This window comes from Balaenoptera physalus, assembly GCF_965194825.1.
Source record: "Balaenoptera physalus genome assembly, chromosome: 1".
Taxonomy (NCBI): domain Eukaryota; kingdom Metazoa; phylum Chordata; class Mammalia; order Artiodactyla; family Balaenopteridae; genus Balaenoptera; species Balaenoptera physalus.
Window position 1 is genome coordinate 62,958,538 of NC_138882.1, and position 14,126 is coordinate 62,972,663.

Sequence of the window (14,126 nt, forward strand, 5' to 3'; positions counted from 1 at the left end):
TCTTAGTGTGAATGCACTTAACAACAGAGCCTTGAAATACATGAATCAAAATCTGACAACTAAAAGGAGAAATAGAAAAATACACTATTATAGTTAAATTATTCAACACCCTCTTTAAGTAATTGATAGATCAAACAGGCAGAAAATCAGTAAGGATATGGTTGGCCTGAAAAGCACTATCAACCTGATCTAATTGACATTTATAGAATATTCCATCAAACAACAGCAGAATGCACATTTTTTCCAAACCTGAATAAACAATTTCCCAAATGGGCCACATTCTTAGTTGTAAAACATACGTTTACAAACTTGAAAGTATAGAAATCATACAACTTATATTTTCACACCACAATGAAATTAAACTAGAAATAAATAACAGAAAGATAACTGTAAAACCTCCAAATATTTGGAGTTAAAAGACACATGTCTAAATAACACCTGTCAAAAAGAAGTCTCGAGAGAAATTTAAAAATGTTTTGAACTAAAAGAAAATACTATTTATCAAAAGTTGTGGGAGGCAGCAAAAGCAATGTTTAGAGAGAAGTTTATAATATTAAAGACATATATTAGAAAAGAAGAAAGATCCAAAATCAGTAATATAAACTTCCACTTTAAGAAACTAAAGAAAAAAGGGCAATTTAAACCTAAGGCAAGCCGAAGAAGATAAATAATCTTTAAAAGGCAGAAAAAAATGAAATTGAAAACAAGAAATCAACAGAGAAAATTAATGAAACACAGTTGTTAAGATATCAATAAATCAATAAACCTCTTGCCAGGCTGAGAAGACACTAATCACCAATGTCAGAAATGAAAGAGGGGGGCTTCCTTGGTGGCCCAGTGGTTGAGAATCTGCCTGCCAATGCAGGGGACACGGGTTCCAGCCCTGGTCTGGGAAGATCCCACATGCCACGGAGCGACTAGGTCCATGAGCCACAATTGCTGAGCCTGCGCGTCTGGAGCCTGTGCTCCGCAAACAAGAGAGGCCACGATAGTGAGAGGCCATGCACCGTGATGAAGAGTGGCCCCCACTTGCCACAACTAAGAAAACCCTTGCATAGAAACGGAGCCCCAACACAGCCATAAATAAATAAATAAATAAATAAAATTTTTAAAAAAAGGAAATGAAAGAGGGATTATTACATGGACACTTAAGAATAATAAAGAAATAACATAAACAGCTCTAGGCCCATAAATTTGATAACTTAGATGAAATGAATGAACTCCTTGAAAAACACAATCTGAATAGGCCTATAACTATTAAAGAAATTGTATCACTAATATCCTTCCAAAATAGAAAGCACTAGGCCTGGATGGTTTCACTGGTGAATTCTACCAAATATTTAAGGAAGAAATAATGCCAATTCTCCACAATCTCTTCCAGAAAACAGAAGCCGAGGGAACACTTCCTAACTCATTCTATGAGGCCAGCATTACCCTAACACCAAAAACAAACAGACTTTACGACAAAGAAAAACTACAGACTAAAATCTTTCATGAACATAGAAGCAAAAATCCTCAAACAAAATATTAGCAAATTGAATCCAGCAGTGAAAAGAAGTATACACCACAAACAAGTGGGATTTATTCCAGGTGTGCAAGGTGGCTCAACATTAAAAAATCAATCAATGTAGTCCACCATATCGACAGGCTAAAGAGAAAAATAATGTGATCATATCAATTAATGTAGAAAAAGCATTTGACAAAATCCAAAAGCCATTCATGATAAAAAAAAAAAAAAAAAAAACCCCAAAAAACTTACAGTAAACTAAGGATAGAGAGGAACTTCCTCAACTTGATAAAGAACATTTACAAAAAACCTACACCTAACATCATACTTAATGGTGAGAAATTGGGCATTTTCTCCCTAAAATCAAAAACAAGGCAAGAATGTCCACTCTTACCTAAAGGATGAGAAGGATTTAGAAGTGCAAATATCTGGGGAAGAGCATTCCTGGCAGAGGAAATAGCAAAGATGGAAAAGAGCTCGACGTACTTGAGGAACAGAGAGGAGGTCAAGGTGCTTGGTGTATCATAAATGAGCAGCAAAGTGGTAGGAGGTGAGATTACAGGAGTAAGATGGGGCCCGATTATGCAGAATCTTGGAAGTAAGTTAAGGAATTTGAATTTTATTCTAATAGCATTGGAAGGTCAGAGAGGGGTATGATCTGATTTACATTTTTAGAAGAGTGTGGCTTGCTGACATGAACCTCTTGGTTGTGGCCATATACGTTCTAGGGAGGCATTCACTCTTCTGCATGTAGATTCAGAAGACAAGATGAGTCCATTTTCAGTTAATGCATAGGTACTCTTGCATATCCAAGTTTTGTAATGAGCTTTAATGATATTGCCATCCCCAGAGAAGAGAGACAGCCATCATTGCTATTGGATTGTCACTTTAAGGCAGGAGACATTCACCAGGCATAGGTGAAGAGAAAAAGTTGGAAGAATTCAAAAGTCAATTTTTTGAAGTTTATGGTTTTGAAGTATAGCTTTAAAAAATTATTATTCTCAAGAAAATCGGAACAGCCTTAGGGAACTTGTCTATAACTTTGTTATAAAAATGCTACTGAAGGCCTTGTCCCTTTCATCACTGACTACTCCTACTAAAAACCCCACCAAAGAAATTATTTTAAAAATAAATGCCAGGACAACAGGTTTTTTCTTGAGGAACACATGTGATTTCTTTTAAGAGTTAGAAAGTGTACTTTATTTCCATTTTTACACTAGCTGCTTAAAATTTGAAAACTCAGTTACAGAAACTGAACTGACTCTTAGTGTTAGCATACTGGCATTCACTTCATCTATATCTACCATTCATTGTATCCAGGATGGTATTGCAAGCAGCTTCAAATCCCTTTGGGAACATGTTGAATATAAACTTAATCACAGGCAAATTTTGTGCCTAATTGTATATTACCTTCAATAAAGCGAAATGTACTTTGCCTTTCTATGGGGTGATGTTAATAGTAAAGAATATAAGTGGAACATGAAGGACTATAGAGATTATTAATTTAAAAGTATTTTTATGACAACAGAGTGACCTGAAGTGCATTTCCTCATGTTGATGAGTCAATTATTTGATCTCGCACAGACGATAAGCAGGGTCATTCTTATCACTAGTCATCAATACTATTTGCATACCTTAAATAGAGCCTTTGTAGTTTAGCTTTCATATTTAATTATTTTTTGCTTTTCACATTAAATATGTATGTCTAGAAGTCAAGAAAGTGCAACTTCTGCTATAAAACTGCAAAGAGCTAGACCTATAGGACAGCTTAGCAAACGGCACTTAATGTTTAACCATATGGGTAGTTTCAAAGAGTAGTTATTCAATCAGGCAATAAAACACTACTTATAAACAGAGGGTTTTCCTGTCAATAATTTAAAAGGTAAATTATGTTTGTTGTTTTTCCTCAAAGGCTAACCTCTGATTCATTTTGCTTCCTTCCCTCTATAATTTATTTCTATAAAATCCTTCTCCCAGATATCGGGATTTCTAATCACATACTGAGTTAAGCTAGAGCCTCATAGCAGGAGATCCCTTGAAACTTCTGCCTTATGGGGGCTGGGCATACACTCAAAAGTGCTGGGGCTTCCCTGGTGGCGCAGTGGTTGAGAGTCTGCCTGCCAGTGCAGGGGACACGCGTTCGAGTCCTGGTCTGGGAAGATCCCACATGCCGTGGAGCAACTGGGCCCGTGAGCCACAATTACTGAGCCTGCGCGTCTGGAGCCTGTGCCCCGCAACAAGAGAGGCTGCGATAGTGAAAGGCCCGCGCACCGCGACGAAGAGTGGCCCCCGCTTGCCACAACTAGAGAAAGCCCTCGCACAGAAACGAAGACCCAACACAGCCATAAATAAATAAATAAATAATTTAAATTAAAAAAAAAAAAAAAGTGCTGAACACATGAAACAAGTGCTGAACAATTTTTTTGTGTTAAAGGGATGTACTTATTGCCGGCATACAAGCTGAGAAAGGGATTGTCCTGCTGCTAAGGGTCATATGCATACTCAAGCTCTCCAGCCTTTACTGTGACACACTCATAATAGTGCACTACAGAAAGAATGTCTTGATTTTTTCAGCAGTTGCTATATTTTTATTATAACTATATCCAGATATAAGATATATCTGATATGTAATATATATGTAATTGATAAATATTATTATACATCAAATCTGTGTATAACTACTATTAAAAGTATCAAATGTCACCTCAATAAGGCTTAACTTGACTAAATTATTTGAAATAGCAGCCCCATTACTACAACCTAGCCCCACACTTCTGATCCTCTCTTCTTTGCTTTATGTTTTATATATCATTTCTCACCTTCTAACACACAATATGATTTACTTATTTAGTATGTTTATTATTTATTGTCTTTTCTCCCTACTAGAAGGTGAGCTCCATAAAGGCAGTGAATTTTTCACTTCCTAAAGAAAATATTCCCTACATTATAAAATAGCTTTTTTAATTTACAAAAGATCCAGATGTTAATGTATCGATTTCAAATACATGTACGTAAACATTATAAAGCCCTTGTGTTCTGTAAATAAATGAGCCTTAAAGGTGGAATGTATAGGTATAAAATTCAGAAAAATACATGCTTAAAATTTCACCTCTTCTTTTTCCCTTCCTTTCAAATGATAACATTCTAATTTCTGGGCTGGGAACTCAGAGATCTGAACTTATTAGAATAAAGTAAGGCAAAGGACTCTGAGACTTTTGCACCTTTTTTTTTTTGGCAATTGGGTTCTAGGTGTTTGAGATAGTTGGAACTCTGACTTCCAGGGAATATGATAGTTCATTGATATAGACCAAGTATCTAGAACAATGTCTGCCATTTAAGTGCTGAGTAATATTTGTTGAATGATTTAGAATATCGTGACTCTATGCAGAATCTGAATATTGTCTGTAAAGTGTATTACTTTGAACAGTTTTATAGAAGACATGTACAGTCATGTCTTCTTAATTCTTGCCATTTATTTAATCTCTTCCGGGTACTTAAGTTAAATAAATATTGGCTTTTCTAAATCAAAGCCTTCAAAGTGTTTTTTTTTTATTGAAAGAGAGTTGCTCAACTTTATGCTGCTCTCTTCCTCATTTTGTGTACTTATTTCTATACTATGTATAATGAACAATGACAGAAAACTGGGGGAGTTTTATCTCTTTCTTGGATCGTTTTTTCAGAATGGACATTCGAAATTTATAGTTATAACTAGTATTAAATTAACCAGTGGAGAGAGAAAACACATGGCACTATTCATATACACAGTGATCGCTATTTGTAAAATCCCATAGTCTTTCATTTCTCTAAAGAAGACATACAGATGGCCAAGAGGCACATGAAAAGATGCTCAACATCACTAATCATTAGAGAAATGCCAATCAAAACTACAATGAGGTATCACCTCACACCATCAGAATGGCCATCATCAAAATATCTACAAATAGTAAATGCTGGAGAGGGTGTGGAGAAAAGGGGACCCTCTTGCACTGTTGGTAGGAATGTAAATTGATATAGCCACTATGGAGAACAGTATGGAGGTTCCTTAAAAAACTAAAAATAGAATTACCATAATGCCCAGCAATCCCAATACTGGGCATATACCCAGAGAAAACCATAATTCAAAAAGACACATGCACCTCCAGTGTTCACTGCAGCACTATTTATAACAGCCAGGTCATGGAAGCAACCTAAGTGTCCACTGACAGACGAATGGATAAAGAAGTTGTGGTACATATATACAATGGAATATTACTTAGCCATAAAAAGGAATGAAATTGGGTCATTTGTAGAGACGTGGATGGACCTAGAGACTATCATACAGAGTGAAGTAAGTCAGAAGGAAAAAAACAAATATCATATATTAACGCATATATGTGGAATCTAGAAAAATGGTACAGATGAACTGGTTTGCAAGTCAGAAATAGAGATGCAGATGTAGAGAACAAATGTATGGACACCAAGAGGGGGAGCGGGGGTGGGATGAACTGGGAGATTGGGATTGACATATATACACTACTATGTATAAAATAGATAACTAATGAGAACCTGCTGTATAGCACAGGGAACTCCACTTCACTGTACAGTAAAAACTAACACAACATTGTAAAAAAACTATACCCAAATAAAAAAAAATTAATTAATTGAAAAAAAAGAAGATGGGGACTTCCCTCGTGGCACAGTGGTTAAGAATCCACTGCCTGCCAATGCAGGGGACATGGGTTCTAAGCGCGGTCTGGGAATATCCTACATGCAGCAGAGCAGCTAAGCCCGTGCACCAGAACTATTGAGCCTGCGCTCTAGAGCACACGAGCCACAACTACTGAAGCCTGCATGCATAGAGCCTGTGCTCTGCAACAAGAGAAGCCACCGCAATGAGAAGCCCACGCACCACAACGAAGAGTAGTCCCTGCTCGCCACAACTAGAGAAAGCCTGCACGCAGCAATGAAGACCCATCACAGCCAAAAATAAATAAATTAATTAATTAATAAAAAATAGAAGATGTGGCACATATATACAATGGAATATTACTCAGCCATAAAAAGGAACAAAATTGGGTCATTTGTAGAGATGTGGACAGACCTAGAGACTGTCATACAGAGTGAAGTAAGTCAGAAAGAGAAAAACAAATATCATATATTAACACATATATGTGGAATCCAGAAAAATGGTACAGATGGACCAGTTTGCAAGGCAGAAATAGAGACACAGATGTAGAGAACAAACATATGGACACCAAGGGGCGAAAGGGTGGGGGGTGGGATGAATTGGGTGATTGGGATTGACACATATACACTAATACATATAAAATAGATAACTAATGAGAATTGCTGTATACCACAGGGAACTCCACTTTGCTGTACAGTAGAAACTAACACAACATTGTAAAACAACTATACCCCAATTAAAAAAAAAAATCCCAGTCTTTGATGAGTCATAAATTCCAAACACATTTCTGCTGCCTATTACTAAAACACAGTCATTTATTGATGTTTAACATTTTCTGACTTTGAAGAGCATTAAAGTCCATCTAAGTGAAAGGGCCTGGATAGCAGAAAACTTTTCTTTTTGTACCTGCATTTACCTAAATCATCCTGTTCTTATATTTCCTTAATTCTCCTTCCTTGTGCAGTCATTGGTAGTCCAAAGGGCTCACACTAGAGAGAAGAGGAAAGAGGACTTTATTTTTCCAGCTTCACTGAGGTATAATTAACAAATAAAAATTGTATATAGTTAGGTTATATGACATGATTTTTAAGGCGTACAATATGATGACTTTATATATATAAATATTTTATATGTAAATATTATATATTATTAAATATTATACTATATATAATATTTACAAGTATAAATGATTACAACAATCAAGTTAATTAACACATGCATTACTTCCCATAGTTACTTTTCTTTTTTTGGTGATAACACTTAAGATCTATTCTCTAAGCATGGGTCCGGTTGACCAATTCAGTAACATTTTCAAGGTTCATCCATGTTGTAGTATTGAATATTTATCAGTACTTCATTCCTTTTTACAGCTGAAATATTCCATTGAATGGATATACTACATTTTACGTATCCATTCATTATTTTTTGGCCATTTGGGTTGTTTCTGCTTTTTGGATATTATGAACAATGGTGCTATATTCCATTAATATTTGCAAAAATACTTAAAATATTTAGGAGGGTCAGTGGAAAAAATATTCAACTAGGAGTTCAGAAACGTAAGGTCAACTTTAGCTTTGTAGTAATTCCATGTTCACTAAAGGAGATTTGACTAAAATTCCTTTGACCTTCAACACTTGATAATTTTATATTTTTTGTCTTTTTCAAGTGTTTGGCCTAAGACCAAAGTCCTGCAGCAGAAGAAACATTAGGTCATTACAACTATACATTCTACACTGTAGCTAGGAAGTGCACTCAATATTGTAATTAATCTTAACCTTAAATCTTTTCTATGTTTTTTAACTTAGTCTACTGTACAGTTTGGAGAATACTTAAAAATTCAGTTTTATATTGCTCCTCTTTGGAGAAAAGGTGCTCTCCATTTTACCAAATGGTAGAAATCCTAATAATAAACAAAAATAATCTGAATGGAATGTGCTGAGGAAATATTTTCATATCTCCCTGCTTTATGTCTGGTAGGGAATGGACAGTTCCTAAAATCTTGTCATTTGTCACCACAGCCCAAAAATCACCTTGCTCCCCCTTCATACATAAAGATGACCTTTAAAGAGGATTTGAGAAAATTCTAGATGACCATTTTGACATGCTTGAAAGCTGGAGCAAACAGCCTATTTCCTTTGACCATTCTCTTGGGCAATAAAATTTATATTTTATTTTACTCTCTGTTTTTATTGAAATATAGTTGATTTACAATGCTGTGCCAATCTCTGCTGTACAGCAACGTGACTCAGTTATACACATATAGACATGCTTTTTCATATTCTTTTCCATTATGGTTTATCACAGGAGATTGAATATAGTTCCCTGTGCTATACAGTAGGACCTTGCTGTTTATCCATCCTATATATAATAGGTTACATCTGCTAATCCCAAACTCCCAGTCCTTTCCTCCCCCACCCCCTCCCCCTTGGCAACCACAAGTCTGTTGTCCACGTCTGTGAGTCTGTTTCTGTTTCATAGTAGGTTCATTTGTGCCATATTTCAGATTCCACATGCAAGTGATATCACATAGTATTTGTCTTTCTCTTTCTGACTTAACTTCCCTTAGTATGATAACCTCTAGCTGCAAAGGTTTGGTTTTGCTTAGGGGGGATGCGGGTGGGATGGGGAATCTTCCGGTCACTAATTAGCAATGTGCTTATCTACTAATGAAAGCTGAAACTACTTTTGGAAGTTAATGGTGAAGAAAACAACTTACGGCAACATACCTCTAGAATTCATTCTAATAAAGTCCGTATCCGGCAAGAGACACACGTTGGAAAACTCAACCCAGAGAGTAAACTTTCCCCAGTTCTTACTAACGCTCGTGAAACTTGCGGGTGATGCTTGGATTTCTTGGTCGTTTCCCCAGAAACCGCAGCCAGAGAGGTCGTTTGCCCGCATCAGGAAGAGCGCCTGGAGAGGTAGGTATTCTTAGGCTATCGTCTGCGTCTGCGCTGGTCTCCTGCGCACTTGCAGCGAAAGAGGCCCGGATGGAAGACGCGGAGACGCGCCGTTGCCATGGCAGCCGGGTCCTGGCTGCTGCGGCGCAGGTTCTGGGGTCTCCCTCGCTTCACTGTCAGAGCGTAGAAAGAGGAGGAAAGGAGAACTCCCCTGGCCGACTTTGTGACCCCAGCCGCTGCGTCTTACACAGGCAGGAGGGGATATAGAGGGAGCGAAGGGAAGGATGATGCGGAGATATTTACGGTGGGAGAGAGGGTAAAGGGGTAAACGTCTGGGACAGCTGGGAGGAAAGGTGGGTAGAGAAGCGAGTGAGGAGACTTCGTGTTGGCGCCTCATCCTTCTGAGTCCGGGGTCCACGGAGCTTGGCGCTGGCGGGGAAGCCTGGCAATTCCGCCTTACTTCGCTCTGTATGAGGGAAACCCCTCGCAGGGTAGCTTCCTTTCTAATTTTTGTCATATTCTTTCGCCTCTAAAAGTTCTCATCCCTGGGAGAAAAAAATCACTCCTGAAATGTTAGCTTCCATGAAGAGGCTAAGGTATTGTTAGTCGGTGGTACCTTGGGACCCTGGCTAGAAATTAAAATTACCACTGATGTTTGTAAAATATTGTTTATCGTCATACTGTGTGACAGATTATGATTTAAAAAAATTTTTACTGATGGGATCACAGTCTGGGTAGGATGCCGCAGTAAGAATGGGCCAGATGGTTTCATGATGTGATTATTGGTTAGCTTTTGCTTAAGTACTTATTTTATATTAAAAGGCGTTTTGTTTGACGTTCTTCCCGTTTTCTTAGATTTTAAACAAGCTTAAAATAGTATGACTGGAGTCAATGATTTAGATTAAATTATTTTTGAGTGTTTTGAATCCTGAAAGAAAGTTATCAAAATTGTGTGTATATATGGACTTAGTTTAGACTCACACTAAAAAATCTGCAGTCACATAACCACATGGGATTTAGCAGACACATAAGAGGAAGGAATTAATTTCTGTCTCTTGCTGCAGTTCCTTATTAAGAGGGTGGCTCTGGCCTAAGCCAGCTACATAGGTTTTTACTGATGATACACATTGAATGTGTGAAACTCACAAGGAATATGTGTTAGGTGATTCAGTTTGTGTAAGATGTATTTCTGTTCCAGAATGTAGACTGTGTACCATATGGCCAGTACCCTGGGGATGAAGATTAAAAAACCTGAAGGGGATTGAATATCCTGTGACGCATTTGAAAAAGGCTTAAGGGACTTCGTTACAAGAGTTTATGATTTATGTTCTTTGTTTACTTGGGAACTATCCATGAATTTTTTGAAGTTACAGGAGAAGAATGGCACTTGTTATTTGATGAACTTCATTTACTTCCTTGAGTCACTTCAACTATGGCTTTTTTTTTCTTTTTAATTATAGCATAATAGTTTGATTTAATAATACCTAATATGTTTAGTTTGTAATTATTTTATTTTTATTTATTTTGCTGATTCTATGTTTTAGTTTTAAATTTGAGTTTTCACATGGGTGAGATACTTTGTGAATAGTAAAGCGTATCTACTGGAGTCTTCAGGCAACCATTTATTTACAGGTCAGAACCATGTTTTTATGAAATTAAGGGAAAGCACTGATGAGTTCCGTAGAAGTCTTACTCTAACAATTAGTTATGTAACTTAAACATCTTAAAATAATAAATTTCAAGATTCCTGATCTGAAAATAAAGCTGATTATCCTAAGGCATATGTGACTGTGAAAAATAGTATTATTTATATAAGTGTTTTGGATCACAGTGAGTTTTAGTCTATTCTACATCATTCTTGGCACCCTTACTTTTTAAAAAAAATTTAAAAATTTATTTATTTTATTTATTTATTTTTGGCTGCATTGGGTCTTCATTGCTGCACGTGGGCTTTCTCTAGTTGAGCCGAGTGGGGGCTACTCTTCCTTGCAGTGCGTGGGCTTCTCATTGTCATGGCTTTTCTTGTTGCGGAGCACGGGCTGTAGGCACGCGGGCTTCAGTAGTTGTGGCACATGGGCTCAGTAGTTGTGGCTCGCAGGCTCTAGAGCACAGGCTCAGTAGTTGTGGTGCACGGGCTTAGCTGCTCAGTGGCATGTGGGATCTTCCCAGACCAGGGCTTGAACCCGTGTCCCCTGCATTGGCAGGCTGATTCTTAACCACTACACCACCAGGGAAACCCCGGCACCCTTACTTTTAATTGGTAGGTAAGTAGACAAAACAGTTCACGTGATTTAGCCTGTTTTGCAGCTTAGGCAGTGGTAAATAAACTCACTCTGAAACATTGATTTGTTTTCTTCAGGTCACTTCAAAATATTCCTCTCAACCTCTGTTTTCCAAATTATTGAGGCATTACTTTGAGTCCTTTAAGAAAGTCCATTTCCTATTTTTAGCTTAAAAGAAGTATCTAGAAGGATACAGTCCAACTAATACATTAGAAATAGTTATAATTATCCAGTTGAATAATTGAGTTGAATAATTAACACTCAGTGTGCCTAAAACTAACTTGTCTTGAGAGGGAAGGGGAAGTAATATTAAGAACTCTGCAGAGGAAAGGTGGTGACATTTAAATGAAATAGACTTTAGAATTTAAGTCTTGAACTCAGTTATTCAGACACTGATAATTTATTTTAGAGTAAGCATTATCATGGTACTATGCATTTGTTTTTACATTCTCTTGCATTTCATAAGTCGGCAGTTATTTGCTAATTTGCGTCTTATAGTAAAAGTTAAAATAAACCTTAAGGGTCATCTAGCTCAATCATTTGTCTAAAGTTTCAGTCTCCTTTGAAACAGTCATGCTGTGATTATCTTCCGAGCTCTGTATAAACATTTGATCAACAGGGAACACAGCTCACTTCACTTCAGGGCAAGTTTGAAAATGTAAATTCTGTCTTACATTGTGGCAAAATTTGCCCCTGAGTTTCTAGTCCTTGGTACTAGTCTTACTGTTTGAAATAATGCAAGTCCAACCCTCCTTTACATGGTGACCATTTTAATATTGTAAAGCAGTTGTCATGACTCTCCTTTAGGAGATTTCTCTTCTGTGGGCTAACATTCTGAGGGTTTTCAAGTATTCCTCAGAATACTGGCTTTAAGGCATATTATTCTCATAACCCGCCTTCTTCCCTTCTCCTTGTCTTTTATTTCCCTATCTCCTGGTTTACCAACCTCTGAATGTGTTCCAGCTTGTCTTTTGTTCTCTAAACTGTAACAAACTGCATATAGAGCTTTCTATGTTATCTGTACCTCAGCCAGGTCTCAGCCTTGGAGCCCATTTATGTTTTTGTCCTCATCATTTTTTTTTTCTAATTGATGTATACTTGATTTACAATGTTGTGTTAGCTTCTGGTGTACAGCAAAGTGATTCATATATTCTTTATCATATTCTTTTCCATTATGGTTTATCACAGGATATTGAATATAGTTCCCTGTGCTATACAGTAGGACCTTGTTGCTTAACAGTAAGACCTTGTTGTTTATCTGTTTTATATATAGTAGTTTGTATATGCTAATCCCAAACTCCTGATTTATCCCTCCCCTACCCCCTTTCCCCTTTGGTAACCAAAAGTTTGTTTTCTATGTCTGTGAGTCTGTTTCTGTTTCATAAATAAGTTCATTTGTGTCATATTTTAGGTTCCACATACAAGTGATCTCATATGGTACTTGTCTTCCTCCTTCTGACTTACTTCATTTAGTATGATAATCTCTAGGTCCATTCATGTTGCTGCAAATGGCATTATTTCATTCTTTTTTATGGCTGAGTAATATTCCATTGTTTATATATACACACCACATCTTCTTTATCCATTCATCTGTTGATAGACATTTAGGTTGCTTCCATGTTTTGGCTATTGTAAATAGTGCTGCTGTGAACATTGGGGTACATGTATCTATTTGAATTATCTCATCCTTTTAACTCATTTTGAACCTACTGTGCACTAAAACCTATCAAAAGGTTTTTCACACATAGTGTTATCTCTTCTCTTAGCTAATGCTTGTACAGCTAGTGGAAAGATGGTCTCCCACATGCTTTCATTGTCATTTGGTGGTGAACAGTAGAAGGAAAAAAATGTAAATCTTGCTTTAGTAAAATTGGCACCAGGTTAGGTAGTCTGGTCAAACATTTGGGGAGAATAAAGTGAAGCTAATGGCCACAACAGAGTTTGATGTTTTATGTTTATCAAATCAAACATAATTTCTGTCATTTTGTATCTTAAAAAATGTACCTAGATTTCATGTGTTCTTGACATCTGTACTTTCTACTTCCAGAAAAGGTTTTAGGCAACTTATTCTTGGCGTAGGAGCAAGAGAAGGCAGGTATAGAAACAAGGTCCCAGGTGTTTGGGGCCCTGAAGATCATATTTCTACAGTTCTTTTGAAACTGGACCTAAAATTCTAAGTATATTTACAGAGCATTGCTCTTTTTGTTTAAGTCAATAGTGGAACGTACGCAGATTATTGCTGTATATTTCTACCTTTGGCTATTTCATGACAATTAGATCTACATAAACAACTTTCCCTCAACCATTTTCTTTTTGAAAAGAAAATATGACATCAAACTGATGCCTTCTCACTTCTTCTAGACCTTTCTCCAGGAGCACATTTATGTTCAGGCCACACTGGAAAATTCCATGCACTTCCGTGTTAGTTCTTCCTCATGCTGTTCTCTTGTCTGGGATAGATGATGAACTCTTGTACTCATTATTCAAAACCCATCTCATTTTTCCTTGATATTTCCAATTTTAAACTGAGTTAGTTGCTTTTTTATTCTTCTTTCCACAGTCCTTTATAATATACCTTTTTTCCACTTACCTACATTTTCAATTTATGTTTTTCATCTACATTTTAAATTTACGTATTTTGTTTGTGTTTGTCTTCTGTATCAGGGCTCAAGAGCATATTTTATAATTTTTATAGGAATATTGTAGGTGTTCAACAAATATTTGTCAAAATTACAGTACATATTCACACATATATATAGTATGCTCACACA

At 36.7% G+C, this 14,126-nt stretch overlaps 1 protein-coding gene and 1 long non-coding RNA gene across 9 annotated transcripts in view; one reads left to right on the plus strand and one right to left on the minus strand.

The window, feature by feature from the left end:
- Window positions 1-1,085: 1,085 nt before the first annotated feature.
- On the minus strand, window positions 1,086-8,968 carry LOC309649515. Its single transcript, XR_014257171.1, has 3 exons — window positions 8,890-8,968; window positions 3,904-7,162; window positions 1,086-3,592 (listed from the first exon to the last, which is right to left on the minus strand). It is a non-coding gene; the product is annotated as an uncharacterized lncRNA (long non-coding RNA).
- Window positions 8,969-9,197: 229 nt separating this feature from the next.
- CCDC181 (coiled-coil domain containing 181) overlaps window positions 9,198-14,126 on the plus strand; it is a 55,758-nt gene continuing 50,829 nt past the window's right edge. For 4 of the 8 annotated variants that reach the window (XR_014256873.1, XM_082438229.1, XM_082438228.1 and 1 more), the window contains exon 1: window positions 9,396-9,564. Coding sequence is in view for 3 of the 8 variants with exons in the window: in XM_082438229.1 (XP_082294355.1) it covers window positions 9,544-9,564 (21 nt within the window). In the remaining 5 variants the exon portion in view is untranslated. The other 4 variants (XM_082438233.1, XM_082438232.1, XM_082438234.1 and 1 more) reach the window with 4 other exon arrangements.